General features: G+C 32.8%; 1 protein-coding gene across 7 annotated transcripts in view; it reads right to left on the minus strand.

Moving 5' to 3' along the window:
* The window catches only part of NFAT5 (nuclear factor of activated T cells 5), a 118982-nt gene that overhangs the window by 41901 nt on the left and 58477 nt on the right, over nucleotides 1–18604 (minus strand). For 6 of the 7 annotated variants that reach the window (XM_045533375.1, XM_045533371.1, XM_045533377.1 and 3 more), the window contains 3 exons: nucleotides 9361–9919; nucleotides 3781–3973; nucleotides 1585–1775 (listed from right to left, as the gene is read on the minus strand). In XM_045533375.1, the coding sequence (XP_045389331.1) occupies nucleotides 1585–1775; nucleotides 3781–3973; nucleotides 9361–9919 (943 nt within the window). Of the gene's footprint in view, nucleotides 1–1584; nucleotides 1776–3780; nucleotides 3974–9360; nucleotides 9920–10370; nucleotides 10410–18604 lie in introns of those variants that run through there. The other variant, XM_045533378.1, reaches the window with a different exon arrangement.

Below are 18604 nucleotides of genomic sequence, written 5' to 3' on the forward strand. Positions count from 1 at the left end.
ACATAACTATGGCTTAGAAGAGATTTTTCCTATTTAAAAAAAAAAATAAATTTAGCCTCTTTCTTTTTACAGCTAATTTAGATAATAAAATAGAGGGAATAAATTTTACTTCTAAAAATATTAGGAACTGTCCCCAAAAGGATGGAATAGTATACAGCCATTAAAAAGTATATTGTAACATTTACAATATGATATGGGAAAATGCTGATGGCATGTTAAGTAAGAAGCAGATTACAAAACAATGGGTACAGTATTTTCTCAATTTTGTCCAAAAAAGGCTGGGAAGATAAACATTTAAATGGTTATTTCTGAGAAGGTGGTTCTTAAAAGGCATATTTTTAGCTCTTTTTTAACTGTTTCCAACTTTCTTATATAGCATAAGTACTATTTTTATAATCAGTAGATCCCTTCCTTTCCTCCTCCATTATATACATTTATTTTAATAATTTTTAAAAGTTACAAGATAAAAAAATAAATCTTTACTAAATATTTCTCAAAATTCCCCTTTTCCAATTAACCTTTTATCAATCTATTCCAAATGGTTTTCAAAACAAAACTGAAAACTGAGTAAAGTCTTTTTTTTTTTTTTTTTTTTGAGATAGAGTCTCACTCTGTTGCCCGGGCCAGAGTGCCGTGGCATCAGCCTAGCTCACAGCAACCCCAAACTCCTGGGCTCAAGGGATCCTCCTGCCTCAGCCTCCCGAGTAGCTGGGACTACAGGCATGCGCCACCATGCGTGGCTAATTTTTTCTATATATTTTTAGTTGTCCAGCTAATTTCTTTCTATTTTTAGTACAGATGGGGTCTTGCTCTTGCTCAGGCTGGTCTCAAACTCCTGAGCTCAAACAATCCGCCTGCCTCGGCCTCCCAGAGTGCTAGGATTACAGGCGTGAGCCACTGCACCCAGCCTGAGTAAAGTCTTTAACAGCTATCCAATATACAAATAATTATAACATAGGTCTAACCCATACCACTATACATCCTGCTGTTATGGTTCAATTTTACAAATAAAGGCCCTTCACAAAAGGGTTAAGGAAAAATAATTTTAAAAAATTAAATCATTAACACTTCAAATATTTTTCAGGCAGTGAAAATGTATAAGATAAATAATACAAAGTCTAAAGATATTAATTATTTTAAATACAGGAAAATAAAAACAGAAGGTGAATTTAGACCAGCAGTATGCTTTTCACATCAGGATGGGGCAAAGCACTTCACAGTTGCTGTTGAAAAGTTTCTAAAGAACATTAATAAACTGGAATTTAGGAATACAAATCAAACTATAATTTCAATTTCAATGTTAATATTATAAATCCCAATAAGTCAGTCTTTGTAATTTTCCTAAAAGCCAGCATTCCACCTGGTTTCATTTCTCTGCCTTTCACCATGGAAATTCTTTAGCAAAGGATAAAAGAGTTAATTTTAAACCATTACAATTATGTAGTAATGTCTTTTTTTATTTGTAATATTTAAAACATTTTCATAAAATACCTAAAATCTTTTACGCACTAGAAACCAAAAAATCTTCCTGCCTACCACAAGAGTATAGTATATAATAATGAAAAAATTCTTCTAAGTACTTACGCCAGTGTCATGTTGTTGCTAGGATCAAGGCCAACTTCGATAACAGTAGTGCCTTCAATGTCTACTTCTTTGCAAGGCGTTGTATTTCGTCCAGTTACTCTGCAGGCCTGATAAAATCCATGCGGTTTTACTCGACCAGAGTCATTCCCCACAAACACTTGCAATACTACTGGTTCATTATGGCCTTCCAGCTGAAACCAGAAAACATGCAGCAGAAACACCAATTAGCATTTCAAATAATCTAACTGTAAAATCAAATATTTAAGACCAAATCTTATATTTTTAACTGGATTACATTTTTAAAAAATTAAATCCTCAAGAAAAATAGAGGTAAAACATTTTCATAAAGGAGAATTGGCTAAGTTTATGCAGAAAACCTTAGTTTTAATTCTGCAATAACCACACTTTAATTAAAAATTTATATGTTAGATGATAAATTATCATTTATAATTTATTTGTACAAGCAGATGAGAATGAATACACAGTCCCTTAGGCAGCATGTGAGTTACTGAAGAACTACCACCATAACTAATGGAAAAATTCACAAAACTGTGTTAGTGGTATCATCTTCAAATGAGATCACGCTGTATTTTACACTAAATTTTCTACTTGAGTAGAAAAGTGTCTGAAGTGCAGCTGTATGAATAATACGGAAATAAAGCTCATTTTCATAGACTAGATGCACACACACAACATCATGAAATCTCAGGCCAAAACATAACCATATGAAAACTACTAGTTCATACCAAGATCTATGGATAATCACAGGACTTTAGCAAGCCTTCATAAATTAAATTATAATTTGAATGCTGAAGAATAAATAAATATTTAAAACAGCATTTGGGAACAAATGTTTCCAATTCTGATTCTTGATGAGGTTTATAGTTAAACATTGAAGCTGCTAACAGAAAATGCAGAAAATCACAAGATAAATTATACAATGTATATTGAAATGTTTAAAAACTCACACATCTTTTCTATCCCAGTATAGCTATATATTTGCGAAATGATAACATAATGAGGCAAATAAGCAAGCAAATAAACAAACTAGTCAAACTGTTAGCAGTACCTAGAACATTGCCTGAACATGGAGAGATGCAATATTTGTTGAATGAATAAATAAATAAACTTTTAAGGTCAATTCATGCCCTATCATAGACAATTAACATAACAGTACTTCTAATTAGATAAGTACTTAGACAAAAGCATAAATTAAAGTCAGGGCAATTAGGTTACTCCAAACTATCAAAATGTCTGGGTAGACAAATATTTACATAAAACATATCTTAAATTTCTCACTTGTCTGTTACTTGTCCTGGGTTTGAGGGAATGGGGTGGGCTGGGGTGGTGGGTAGTAAAGAGGGGTAGAAATGATATTGTACATATAAGTATTATGACTATTACTGAACCTTAAAAATGGTCACAAGCAAGTTTCCTGATTCTGAGTTTCAACCATAATTTCATTCAAGTATAAATGAAAGGCAGTCCAACTGTGCTCCAATCTTGAACTATTGTACTCTAATCTTAAAATACTGTTCAATTAACATGTTTACACACACTATATTTAATAAGAATCTGCCATATGACTAGCCAAAATTCCTCCCTGTTTAGTGTTTTGCAGGGGATCCAGACATTTGTTAAACATCCCCCATTCCAATTTTTTTTGGTTTGTTTTCAAAAAGAAATAGTCTTTATAACAAAATATCCCAGGTGCTGAAATTTAAGCCCCCTTTTTACTTTTAGTTTGAGTTCTGAAAAGATTAAGACTCAACTGATATCCTGTTTCATAAACTGAAGACTTAAGTATCAATTCTTTTCTAAGAGTCCTGATTAACCATCTCAAAAACCTTATTTTCAAAGTGCTTAATAATTTCTACTATATTTCTTGAATTCACTTTAAAATTTCTTCTTAAAGTTTGGGATGAATCTAATTCAAATATCAAATTAAGGGAAGAAAATTCATAACTTGCAGATATTTTACTTTTCAGAACATATTCTCATCTCCTCTTTCATTTAAACTAAAATTTAAATGACATGAAAGTAACAATATTTGCTTTATGGTCCAGTCAGACTTTTACTATCTTTTCTATTGTATATAGCTAGTAATTCTACCCTTCTGTTTTAGGCAGCTTTTGCTGATTAAAAACAAAATAAGTAAAATTAGAGAAAATTCTTTATGTATTACCAAATAATTACCTTTACTGTAGGAAAGCCTTGCTGTGTTCTATCTTTTACTGAGCCACGGCTGCCCTCAGTCAGGTACCGAGCTCGGTGCTGGGTCTCAGGTTGTACAACTATCTTCAGCTCCTTTCCCTCACTTTTTACAGGATATTGTCCACACAACATAGGGCTCTTCTTAACTCCAGTTCCTTTTTGGTTTTCCAATGTTCTGAGAAATCAAAGCACAACATGGAGAAAGTATCAAAAAGAGTTTTCTACAAAAGCTATCTAAGATAAAGGAAGAAACCGAATAGGCAATAACATTAAAAAACAACTGCTTAGCTTACTAGCAAAATAAAATACTGCCTAAAGGAGGATACATTTCATAAGCAAAATATCTTTAAAAGTTTTGTAACAAAATTTAACTCTATGATGCAAAAATAAAACAAAGTTGGACAGGAAAGAGAAAGAATGCATATGAGTGGTAAGAGGAAGGGAGGAAGATTAAGTGCAATAAATTGAGAATAACAGGAAAGAATAGTTAATGTCACTATAACCTTTCACACTGCACTTCAGTCAAAATAAAATTTAAAAATTACATATATATGTGAGTCTTATATAAAAGCTATTAGATTAACAACTATTATTTTCTCATCAGATTTGCAAAGCAAAGGAAAAAAAGTGGGGAGAGCAAATCAGTCTCAGCCCTAAAAAAAACAAATGACAGTGTATGCAGCATATTGTTTTGAATATCTTTCTCAGTAAATCAAATTGGAGAAAATTATAATAAAAGATCAGTGATTCCATTTTTATTGGGAAATTAGCTTTATTTTAAACAATCATTCCCAGAAGTGTGATTTTTTTAGAGTATTTTTATTTGTGATTATATTAAATAATTAAAGCCCTCAATAAAAATTTTATAACCTAGGCTTTATTGCACCAGCAACCTAACTTATTTTTTTAAGTTCTGTTGCTAACATTTATTTATTTATAATGCATTTGCTATGTGCAATGTATGTTCATAGGGAAACAATATCCCAAATGGTGGTTAGGACTTCAGGCAAGCACATTTAAGCTATAAAACAGCTGAAGCACTGCAAATATGTAATAAAAATAAGTAAAAAACAACACTGTTAGTTTTCTTTTGAGCAACATGCAACAGATTTAAAATTATTTCCAGCCTGAGCAAGAGCGAAACCCCGTCTCTACTAAAAATAGAAAGAAATTAGCTGGACAACTAAAAATATACAGAAAAAATTAGCCGGGCATGGTGGTGCATGCCTGTAGTCCCAGCTATTCGGGAGGCGGAGGCAGTAGGATTGCTTGAGACCAGGAGATTGAAGTTGCTGTGAGCTAGGCTGACGCCACGGCACTCACTCTAGCCCAGGCAAGAGAGCGAGACTCTGTCTCAAAAAAAAAAAAAAAAAAAATTACTCATGTACATTTTGAAATAGTGTCAGGGCCTCTGTGACTTTCCTAGTCCTAAATTTTGACTCACACTGAAGATCCAGGAACAGGAGGACTGTGTACAAAATCTCCTCCAAAAGCAACAAGGTCCCAGGAAGAATAGTATGACTTCAAACACAGAGAAGTTAAGCAGCCTTGAACCTAGCTCTAATGTTTACTATTCCAGCAGTAACCAAATTGTTGTTTCAATCATTAAAAAAAAAAAAAAAAAGAGACAGAAAGAGAGAGAGAGAAAGAGAGAGCATGCAAAGGCAGGACTCTCAATGGAAGTGGGGACTGGGTGAACTCTACAGGTAGGAAAGGGGCAGAAGGAATGGAACTGGCATAGGAATGCAGTAAAACTGACTGGATAAGAGAAAAGTTCTCAGGGCAAGTACTGTGATTAATCATTTTCATATTCCCTGAACCTGTGCAGTTCCTGAAACATAACAGGTGCTGAAGAAATGTTTGTAGATGAAGGCAAAGAAAAGAAGGGACAAAGAAAGGAAAAGAGAGGTTAAAAAAGAGCTTCTAAAATAGTGGGATGAGAAAGGTCCTAACTGGACAAGGAATACCATTCATGTAAGTCTGACATAATAAAGTCAAAGATTACCTGTGTAAGTCATTTAAAAGGGCCTGGAAGAATAAATTCTATGAACAAAAGTATCAAGTTGAAGCTGGAACAATGGGCAATAAACCCTGTTTTTCTTTTCATGATTCTGGGTAGAAATTCAAACATTTGGTCTGAATATCTGAATAGTGTGCAGTTCCTCACACATGAAATTCTATAATGATATTCTGTTTTATACTCATCTTAAAATCAAAGCAAAAATATTCATTTATAGAAACTATGTAAAAACATTCCCCAAATACAAAGAGACTAACAGAAAATACAGTAAAATGGTAATAGCAGTTGTACCGGGTAACATTATGGGTTATTTTGTTGTATTTTTCAAATATTTGTAATTCATATCTATTAATTTTATAAACTTTAGTTTGAAACATAAGGAAAATTTGTATTGCATATCAATTAACTTGATGAGATATGTTTTTATGTTCACTTACGCTAGTTGTGCCAATACTGATAAACGTAAAAATAAATGAAAATGAGTTTTACTAGTCCAGTAAAATAAAGTATCTCACTTGAGATGAAGACCTGTTGAGTGAGTTGACAAAGTATACATATTACAGCTTAAAGAAGAATAGTATGTGTAATAAAACAATTTCTAAAATGATACTTTAAAAAGTCCTTAAAACTGTTTTTATTCTCTAAGTTTAAATATAAAAATGGAATACACACATATTTAGATCTACAGACATGTAAAACCATAAAAACATCAACTAATTCTTACACAAGTAGTCATTCAAATCATAAATGTTTAAGGCATGATGGCTTAATAAAAAACCAGAAAGTAGCAGTTAGTTATAGGGGATTTTGCTTCTAAATGACAACTAAAAGGTGAAATCTACTGTCATAGCATAGTCTATTCAGAAGTTTTAAAATAACATTCTAATTTCTTTGTGCTGCACAATCCTTCTAATCCTTCTGGTTGCCTATGTCACAAAAATAATTGTCACTACAAAATGCCTAAAATAGGTTTCAGATTCAGATGACATCATGTCTTAACTTGTAGAAATATCTAGAAGAGCACATGGGGTAACTGATCTTCAGGTTATTTAGTTGAAGAATTTAAGAATGATGTGGCTAGGAATATTTAAATACGAAGTTGTTTTTTTAAAAATTAAAAAAATAAACTCTAAAATTTTAGTTATATAAAAATGGTATTTTCATCCATAGACTATCAATATTTCTATGTGAGTATCTTGAAGATCAATAAACTGCTGTACACATATTTGAAAGTACATTTTAAAAATACTTAGCATTATATAAATTGCAAATTTATAGCATATTAAATCTAAGACTAGACATCTTAACTCTCAAAACATTTTAAAATTTCTTTCGTGTTTGTGACATCTTTCTCATTGTTGAAGAACATAGGCTTTTAGCTTGAGATGCTCTGAAAAATTGTTTTTAAGGCCAATTTTTCTATATATTTACATGTGGTTTCATCCCTTCCTCAGTATAATTTTTATAAATTCAAATTTTAAACTACTTCTATCATTTCCATATACTAGTGTCAAATGTTTTTTCATTACCTAAGAAGCTGGGCATTTCCTCTGCTGCTTAATAGAGTTTCTGCTCCATGAATTATTTCATGAAAGATTTTGTTTTGACCAATGTCATTATACTTTCCCTAGGTAACCTCATAAGATGCATCTATCAACAAAAGTAGAAGCAGAAAAGACGTAGTGAAGATATCTCTTTAATTAGCTGTTGTAAATCACTGTATTGATTATCCTCTATGTCAAAATTTTATTTGTTCTTAATTTGAACCTTCAACATCTACTTCAATACAAAGATGAAAATCTCTCTTCTAGAACTTTATAAAAGACTTTCTCCATTGAAGCCCAAATAAACATATACGTGTATTTAATGATATTCATGAATCTTTTAGGTCTGTGCTACTAGTCACAATTAAGTATTTACCTGTGGTTTTCATTATGCTTTATTTTATATGTAATCGTTCTACAAATATTATGTTCTGGAGTTCTCGACTTTGTTAAATGGCAACATTTTAGGAAACAGTATACTTTGTTTTCTTCTAGGTGATTTCCTAATCTGAACTTTCTAAAACTGACAAGCATTTAAATATACATTTTTATTTAACTATACTACCCCAAAGGAATTTTAAATGAAAGTAGTAAAGAAAGTAGTATAATTATTACTTAAGTAGTAGATGTTATTTTAAAAATGTACTGAGGGAAAGTTTAAAGACAAGTTTAATATACATTAAGAATATTCTCTATAATATTCAAACAGATCTTTAACTTAAAAAAGATCAATGATGTCATCAAGTAGTAAACCAATCTAAAGCTTCATGACCACTTTTTGTGATCATCTGAAATTGTAGGTGATACTGGGTCAACTAAAGGATCATACCCTTCCTCCCAAAAAAGTCATTCTCAAAATCCAGTGAGTTCAATTTCAACAAGCTATGTTGAATATACTGTAGGAAAATCTAATTAAAAAGTCTAGCAATTGGTCAGGTAGGGGCTCACTCGTGTACTTTGGCAGTCCAACTTGGAAGGATTGCTTGAGCCCAGGGGTTTAAGCCTGGGCAAGAGCAAGACCCTGTCTCTACAAAAAATAAAAGAATTAGCCATGTGTGGTACTGCATGCCTGTAGTCTCAACTACTTGGGAGGCTGAGGCAGGAGGACCACTTGAGCTCAGCAGAGGGAGGCTCCAGTGAGCCATGATGACACCACTGCACTCGAGCCCAGGGAGCAGAGAGAGATCCTGTCTCCAAAAAAAAAAAAAGTCTAGCATTTAAACATTACAATAGAAGTACTAAAGAAATTAAAAGTTAAAAAATAAGTCATACTAGTCTATATTATAACAATGAATACTCTGTAATGTAGTTATGGAAATATATTTAGTGAGTAGTATGAACTGGCAGAGATGAAAGAACACTCAAACATGTCCTGTTCATCACCCTCCAAATAAGTAACCCAGAATCACAGAAAAAAAAGTGATTAAAAAAAAAATCTTGAATTGGCACAATCAATGTATCCAAGAAAAAAAAGCTTAACATATGTGAACCTAAATCATGAGATCCAACTATCCACTTAGTCTTTTCTTTTTCTCATCAAATAAAGAGAAAAAGCAAAAATAAAGTCAAAATCTTCTCAAAACTATAATGAGATGAAGCATACGAAGAAACGATGTGGAAGAGAATACAGCTCTTGGTGACCATTTTGAGTTGTTTTAGCTAGAGCCATTATATTGCTAGTTATTTCTATGAGTAAAATATTTTTAAATCCTTTTAAAATATAAGTTCATTTGAAATGTATTTCAAAACATATTATTTTCATTTTCTACTACCTAACCATACTCTTAATATCTATTGCTAAGAACCTATTGTTATTTTATTTTTTCCTCTAGTAAAATTTGGTAATTTTAAGTTAAAATTTTCATGTATTTCAATGATAAAATTCATATCTTTGCTTTATATGCAAACTTGAGCTGAGCAATTAAGAAAAGTTGGGAATGATTTTTTTTTTTCGTTTTGCATAATGGTGATAGAACTTTAAAAAATGTGAATACCAACCCATTTCCTGCTTTTGAGTTGCCTTTGTTGTCCGTGGTAAGCTGAGAAAGCACATAGTGAGGTGCTTTGGCACTGTCGGCATCAAATATATCCATATTAGATTCTTCACAATCTCGTCGTTTGACCCCCGGCCTCTGCTTTGGATTTCGTTTTCGTGATTTACGAGGTACCTCAGTGTTATCATTGTAGGAACTGGTGCTCATGTTACTGAAGTTGGAGGGGGAATCCTCCATCCACATACTGCAGCTCTGCTCAGATTCCAATCCACACCCCTCATCCTGGCAGGACATCCGACTGTTATCCAGCAAGTCCTCAGGTGGTGGTGAGATGTACAAGACTGTGTGCCTCTTCGGTGTTGATGGATGCTGCTGAACTGTGTTACTGGTGAATTGCTTTTCACTTACCCCTCTGTTACTTACCCCCACGGCTGAGGAGCAGCTCTCCACTTGCATAGCCTTGCTGTCGGTGACTGAGGTAGAATAAATGGTAGGGCTGGAAGAGGTGGTAAAGGAGCTGCAAGCACCGCCCATGGAGGAAGAGGAGGGAGCTGAAGAAGCATCTGCAGTGTACAATTCAAGAGTAAATACACTATACATATTTTCACCTATGCTGGCTAGCAGTCCCATTGAAAATGTGATTTGTGAACTGATTGTTTTTCCCCAAGATGAATAGTCAGAATTTGGTTAAGTTTTAGAATATAAATGCTTCGAGCAATACAAGGCCTAAGAAATGCAATTTAAAAAAATGCCCAAATAGCATTATTTTACTTGTCTTATAATTGATAGATTTTTTTAAAAATCTAATTTAATGTTTTAAGCTGTAAAGCAAGAATAAGCTTTTATTGCCTCAGCTGGACGTTCTATCGAATTTTAATCATTTAAAGTAATAAAGAAAACCCCAATATGAAATATATGCTGGTGGTCCACATTCAATGCCAATTAAATAATTCATTATAGAATTTGAAAAGTGGGACTGTGCTTAGCCACAAAATATTAAAATAAGTTTCTAACCTATGAAGCAGAGAACTACAGGTCATTTTTAATGCAGACACTCCCTGCTTCAGAGGCAAATCCTGGAATAAAAATATGAGAAAATAAATGAGAAAAGAGCTGCTGATTATTCCAGATATCAATTATAAAATGAGAAATAAATAGAAAAAATATATAACCAACTGATTTGGAGGCAAAATGGAACTGGTACCATCACTATGATTGGTTGTAAAATCTAGGAGAATAAAGAATAAGGTTTGATTTGGAACAGGCTGGGTTGTAGAAGATAAACAAGTTAACCACTGAGTCTCCAGAAGCTGGAAGTGGCAGTTCAAATCCATGAGCTATAAAATAAATAAATCTCTCCTTTATGACAGAATAAAAAGCAGAGTAAGGACTGATTATTGGATGGATTTCTCTGATTACATGCTCAGCAATTGGTTACCACTGTCCATTTCTTTTCTTTTTAAAGGGCCTGCTTGAGTGTGACTGTTAAGGGAATTTCCTAATATAAGAGTAACAGTAAATTTTATTAGCAGAAGTCTAACAAAAAAGAATTAAGCATGAAAATGTCTGGAGAGCATCAGAATTAATTCTTACAAAAAAATATATAATATATATTTTTTGACATAGAGTTTCGCTCTGTCACCCAGGCTAGAGTGCAATGGCTCACCACAACCCCCAATTCTTGGGCTCAAGCAATCCTCCTGCCTCAGCCTCGCCAATAGCTGAGACTACAGGTGTGTACCACCACACTTGGCTAATTTTTCCATTTTTTGTGGAGATGGGGTCTCGCTCTTGCTCAGGTTGGTCTTGAACGCCTGGGCTCAGGCAATCCTCCCACCTTGGCTTCCCAAAGTGTTAGGATTACAGGTGTGAGCCACTGCACCTGGCCTAAAAAAGATTTTTTTATAAAACTGTTTATCTATTATGCCTAGCAAAACACATTTAAGTAGATCTTTTCAGAAGGTGTGCAAACTGGCAGAATAGCTCATTGAAAATACTACTTTAGCCCTTAACATCATAACCTCAGAGGCACACTAATATTGCTAAGGTTGGAAGTTATCCCTAAAGTTCTAAAAATACCATTTTATCTCGTACAAGATATGGAAAGGTTTATAATCATACACATAAAAAAATAAAAATAGGTAACATGTGACAGACTACTAAAAAATACTTGAAATCTAAAATTCATTTGTATCTATAGCCAACTAGGCTACTATATTAAAGTGTATGATAAAACTTGAAATTAATGTGCAGTCATTGGAACTGCAACATTCATATCAATTATAACATAAAGAGTGAAATGTAAGAATGTCAATGTTTAGGTAATCAAAAGTCAATTGCCAAAGATCTATTTTTTAATAGAAAACATGTCAAAACACTTAAATTATTTGCAAGAACTATATCCACCCACGTTTTTTCATTGCTGTCAAGGCTTAAGAGCACAGTAATTAACATTAGCCATCAAGAATGTGATCTACATAATGCCACATAGAAAGACTTTTCCCAACAACCATAAATCAAAGAGCCTAAAGCAATTAGATGATACCAGTTCCATTTTCCAGTTTGTATCCTTGTCAAATGCAGTAGCTGAAATTGGAAAATTCAGTCACTTTAAACTGCATTCCAATTTAAAGAAAAACTTATTAATTTTGTATCATGCATTAATGCAATGTTTTCTTAATAAATAAATATTTTAAAAGATTTGTAAAAACTACAAAATCTAAATCAGTGACAGGTTAGGAGCTGATTTGTAGCCACTTTGAGTTTAAATATGAAGTTTTTTCCTTGTTTTTTGAAAAATACTACAGAATTTATTCTAGAAAAAAACAGAGAAAGTATTATGTCTAACATTCCTCCATCTGTTCCAACTATTGGCCAAAATAAAACTAAATTTTTGCATGTGCATGAGCCTATGTTCTTCATTTGCAGAGAAATACAAGTATGCAGCATGCAATATTTGCAATGGAACACACAAAGCATGCAGCATGAATGCTGTGAACTTGTATTTCTGCAAAGCGGCTTTCTTTCACCCACTCTTTTTGAATCTAAGTATCATGTGCATGAGAATGCAGAGGATGAACATCTCAGAGATCCCCAAAGTACAGGTGAAAGTGATCATGAACTAAAAAGCAAGTTATGTGCTATTTATATATTTAATATGCAAAATATAACCTAGCATTGCTCTTTGAGTAAAAAATAATTTTATCCTGCAAATCTTATCAAAATGATTATGATTACAAAATCTAACTGATATAGTCATACATAAGTGTCTGTTCTGGGACAGTTATTCCAAACTGTGGTATTATACTGTATATAAATTTAAATATCCTATACATTTTCCTTGGACACCTAACACACAATTGCTGCATTTTATCTGTAGTTTCCTGGTTATACTTATTAAATAAAAAAGTTCATTATCACAAAACCATGAAACTGAAAATATTAACTGTCAAAAGACAGCAGGTAAGCATCTTTCAATTGAAAAATAATATTACTTTTTAAAGGTGTACTCAGTTTGGTCTCAAAATTACAAATATCCTACTCTTTTTCTTTTCTTTTCTTTTTTTTTTTTTGAGACAGTCTCACTCTGTCACCCCAGGTAGAGTACAGTGGCATCATCATAGCTTACTGCAACCTCAAACTCCTGAGCTCAAGTGATCCTCCTGCCTCAGCCTCCTGAGTAGCTGGGACTATAGGTGAGCACCACAATGCCCAGCTAATTTTTCTATTTTTAGTAGAGACAAGGTCTCGGTCTTGTTCAGGCTGGTCTTGAACTCCTGAGCTCAAGCAATCCTCCCACCTCAGCCTCCTAGAGTGCTGGGATTATAGGTGTGAGCCACTGCGCCTGGCCAATTCTACTTATTTTAAGACAAATGAGATAATTTTTTTAAGCTACAAAATTCTTTACAATGCTATCACTGCTGCTCTGATTATGATAACGGTATATAAAATCTTTCACATGAAAATGTTACACTCTGGTTAGCAGGAGATCACCTTAAGTACGTTAATCATGTTAGGTGAGGTGGTAAAGTGGAAAATAAGAAATGTGGGCCCCTTCAGAGCACTGACAATACCTTTCTCACCTTGGAATCTCGTAACACCTACCACAGTGCCCTGAATAAAATAAAATTCAAATTTTTAACTAAATTGATTTATGGGAAGCCAAAAATTTTATATATATATTGAGTTCTATTAAAATCAAACTGGTAAATAAATGTAGGTTGAAAAAAGAAAGGATTTACTACTCAAAGTGCTTAGAATATATATTATTACAATAGCATTATCTGATACAGGGAAAATACTGTTTAGAGGTAACTATTTGCTATTTCTACAAAGAGCATTTTAATAACTTTCCTTAAACTATAAACAAGCCAAATTACCTACATATATTAATCTATAAATTTATTACTCCATTAAAATATAAATACAGGAAAGTAATGTTATCAAACACATTCTAGATTTCTAAACACTAATTCATCATTTCCAAGCATTCCCAGAAAAGCACTAAAGAATATTCTTGGGAGTACTGTAAATTTACTTAAAATATTTATAAAGACCTTTCAGTCACTATATCACTAAATAAAATATCAAGAAACAACTTAATTGACATTCCACAGAACTAAAGTACTAACGCAATCCTGCCCCATCTATACATTCTTTTCTATTTGTAAGTTCCCGCAAAATGTTAACTACTCCCTTCCCTACTTTTTTGGTGTTGAGCCTCTATTTTATCTGTTAGGAATATAAAGACTATGTTTAATTGCTACATATTAAAAATACAGAAACTCTAACATAAAAATGTTTTAATAACTCCTTTTATTTCCTCATTGAACAGAATAGTTATAACGTATTTCTACTTTATAACTGTAATTTTATTTGTTCCTTCAATCTCTTACCAATCCTTCATAAACCTAGAAGTTTGTCTTAAATTTTTTCTTATAATTATTCTCTCATCTAAGAATATATTGACTTTTTTCTGTTATGAAAGAATTATCTATGAACCTAGTTTAACTTATATGGAAGAATTTTATTTTTTTACAGCATTTTCTATGACTACAGAGAGCATAGCGAATCAAAGGGAAAATTAAAATCATAGATCATTCTACAATTTACTAATGGAAATTTACAATCTCAGAATAGATTAATTTTAAAATTTAAAAGTGAAGGGAGTGTCATATCTACAGTGTCCTATATTTAAGTCTAATACTTCCACTATTTGCAGTAGCCAATTACCACATCAAATGTCAGCAAGGACGGTAAATTTGAATTGTATATATGGCCTCTTTTAAGAGGGTAAATTGGAATTATATATATGGCCTCTTTTAAGAATTGATAGAATCACTAAGGTTCACTATGAATATTCGAAGTTGTTGGGAAAAGAAATTGGCAGATAATATCTACATGGAATACATGGATCTACCATATTTGCAAGTATTATTAATTTGATGAGAAAGAAGAAAATGGATTTTAAATGGTACCACATAGAGAAACCCATGTAGATTTTACATACTCCTTGCTTCAATTATATTTTAAAATGAAGAACTATTAGTTCTAGATTTGTCTAATAGAAATTATTTTAACTACCATATTTTAGTCCTTAAAATACCATAAAAATAGATGACACTTTATATAGAACTAACCAAACTTATTATAGAAAGCTTTGAAATTAGAAACATTCTTTAAAATCCTCAAAAGGAACAAATACCTTTCACTAATTTAAAATATATGACAGAAATAGCATTTAACTAAGCTTCCAAAATGAAAATCTGATCCCTACCATTTAAATATGCACATATGTTTTATAATTTTTCAACACCTGTGCAAAATCAATTGAAACAAAAGCCATAAAATTTTGCAAGTGTGCTAAGTGAACCAATAGTGGAACAAAGGAGTAAACTATTGACTGTTCAGAAAACTAACACAGCATATTTAGAAACAATTTCTGATCTAAAACACATATTGTTCAATCTTAGTTATTCTTTTTTTTTTTTTTTTTTGAGACAGAGTCTCACTCTGTTGCCTGGGCTAGAGTGCCATGGTGTCAGCCTAGTTCACAACAACCTCAAATTCCTGGGCTCAAGCAATCCTACTGCCTCAGGCTCCAGAGTAGCTGGGACTACAGGCATGCGCCACCATGCTTGGCTAATTTTTTTTAATATATATATTTTTTTAGTTGTCCAGCTAATTTTTTTCTATTTTTTTTTTTTTAGTAGAGACGGGGTCTCGCTCTTGCTCAGGCTGGTCTGGAACTCCTGAGCTCAAACAATCCACTCGCCTCAGCCTCCCAGAGTGCTAGGATTACAGGCATGAGCCACCACGTCCGGCCCTATTTTTAAGTATTATATTTTTCTTAGTGTAACAATGACTTCAACTCTAAACATCTTATATGATAAAAGTCATCAGATACAAGGACCCATTTTCAAATCAAAGAAGAAAGATATTCAGAGAAAAAATTGTAAGGCCAACATTCATGTCGCCAAGAGACTGAAATATCTAGAACACACAAAGTGGCTGCAAACCTGCTTTGTCAACACCTTACATGCCAACCTTCATTTTCTACTTTTCTTCTTCTTCTTCTTATAATATTAATGTAAAGTTTAAAACTTTACAAAAAGGTTTAGTTTCAATCAGTATCAATCCACTATTTAGAAACAAAAAAAGAAAGGAAGGAAGGAAGGAAGGAGGAAAGAAAGAAAGAAAGAAAGAAAGACTTATGAAGAAGTCTGAAAACGAGACCGACCTATACCCTGGGTGAGATTGGATGGGTTAAGTGTCTCTGGCACTATTTGTCTTCACTATTGACAGACACTGTCACACAACCCACCACACGATGCCTGTCTCTGAATGGCGAAGCTAGAATGCAAGTTAAGTGTATTAATAGAAAAAACAACTAGCATCCCAGCATATAAAATAAGCAATCCAGATTACTTACAAAAAACCCAAAAAACAAAAATTGTAGGGTTGATCATTTAATTTACATATTTAAAACAGTTTCAATTTCCCATTTGTACTTTTCCCTCCCAACATAAGTTTACATGCTAAAATAAGCAATGTTTTAAATAAACTTTAAAAATTGAATTGTTAGCATCCAATAAATGCATGTGGGGAAATTTCTGATCCAAAGATTTTAACTCATATTCACCAATTTGTTCTCCTGTTTACAAATGCAATCTAATCCACAAGTCAGAATGGTCTCTTTCAGGTGTTTTATAGGCTGTTCCCTTCCCCAAACTCTCTTAAAGAGTAGAAGAAGGTATGTTTTGAATGGATACACTCAAGCTGTAAGAAATACCTGTATTTCAGCAACAAAAGAATCCTTTCATTTTTCAGGACATACTGACTCCCACATACTTCCTTATCCTCCGCTTAAAAAAATACCAATTTCTACTTTTGAATTAGGTATGCTACTGTGTATAAAACATCTGATCCTGGTTGGAAGAGAACAGAAAGAAAAAAATGAAAATAAAGTTCAAAAACTGATTGTTATAAAGAAAAGACTTCTTTTTAAACCTTACTAATAAATGTAGTTAGAAACTCTACATGGGAGGGAGGTCAATGGTTACTGAATAATCATTAATTGTCAGGTTTATTAGGTATTTTACATATTAATCTTCATAAGAATCTTAAGAAGAAGCTGGTAGTATTGTCTAATTACAGGGGTAATATTATTAGAAAAAAAATTTTTTTTTTTTTTTTTGGGACAGAGTCTCACTCTGTTGCCCAGGCTAGAGTGCCGTGGTGTCAGCCTAGCTCACAGCAACCTCAAACTCCTGGGCTTAAGCGATCCTACTGCCTCAGCCTCCCGAGTAGCTGGGACTACAGGCATGTGCCACCATGCCCAGCTAATTTCTCTATATATTTTTTAGTTGTCCAGCTAATTCCTTTCTTTTTTTAGTAGAGACGGGGTTCTCACTCTTGCTCAGGCTGGTCTCGAACTCCTGAGCTCAAACGATCCACCCGCCTCGGCCTCCCAGAGTGCTAGGATTACAGGCGTGAGCCACCGCACCCAGCCTATTATTGGAAATTTATTTCACTTTTCCAAGAGTCTGTCTATATGATAGAAATGATATGATAGCAATCAGATTCAAATTAAGTCTTTATGATCCCCAAATCCACATTAATCTCATATGTGAGAAAAATTAGCAGAAAGAAATAAAACTATATACACATCTGCACATTAATTTCTTAGGTAAAATTGTATAAAACACATAAAAATAGAAATTGTATCTATCTTATGTAAGTATTTAGCCTATGAATGATTGGGAATCTGTGAACAGTTTTAAAATGCTGTTCTATAGACAGGTAATATAAAAATGTACTTATTCACCAGAAACTGACTAAATCATACTAGTTTACAAAAGTTATTCCTAAAAATTAAGAGGATGATAAAAGGGAAATATTTAAGGAATAAAGCAATAAAAGACCAAGTTCACTTTTTGTCAATGACAATTTATAATGTGGATAGTTTCTTGAATTAGCAGTTGTTTCTGAATTAATGATTATAGCAAGTTTGCTTATACTTTTCATTCTAATAATGCAAAATTTAGAATAAGTCTATCTATACATATATACTACCTATCTGTATAAGTTTATGTATTTGGATTTAATTTCAGTATAATAAAATAGAAGGAGGAGCAGGGATTTTTAAACCTACTTGCAACATGTTTATAACTAGGATCGGACTTTCTTCTGGAAGTGGTTCCAGTTTTCTAGGAAAAGTAAGAATGACCATACGGAATAGCCAAGATCAATTCACAACATTTTAGCTCACAACAATATATAGGTGAGTTACCTTTCCTGTTAATAGGCTTCAGGTTCAATATCATAAATGGTATACTACATTAAGTAGCAAAAATTCTGAAATATGTTAATCTCATTAATCTAGAAGAACAAAGGCAAATTTGGTCCTCAAATTTAGTTAACTCAAGAAAATCCAAATTACATAACTGTAAATACTTTCTAATGCAAGTCAATAAATTATAATAAATTCAATGGGATATAAAATTCTGTTGCTGTGAATCACTTTCATTAAGAATTAATATGCTTCTAGAAATCATATTCCCATTTTGCAGATCCTACACTTACACAGAAGAGGTATAGCTTTTTCTACTCAATAGCCTATACACTGCCTAGTCCAGGATCTTGTGTTTCCCTAATTGAAGAGAAAGCACACAATGCCAAATTCTCTAAAGTACAACGGCAAGGAGTAAAGAACTAAGACAACTAAGACTCCTGTAGGAAAGAAGAAA

Source organism: Lemur catta, chromosome 20, assembly GCF_020740605.2.
Source record: "Lemur catta isolate mLemCat1 chromosome 20, mLemCat1.pri, whole genome shotgun sequence".
NCBI lineage: Eukaryota > Metazoa > Chordata > Mammalia > Primates > Lemuridae > Lemur > Lemur catta.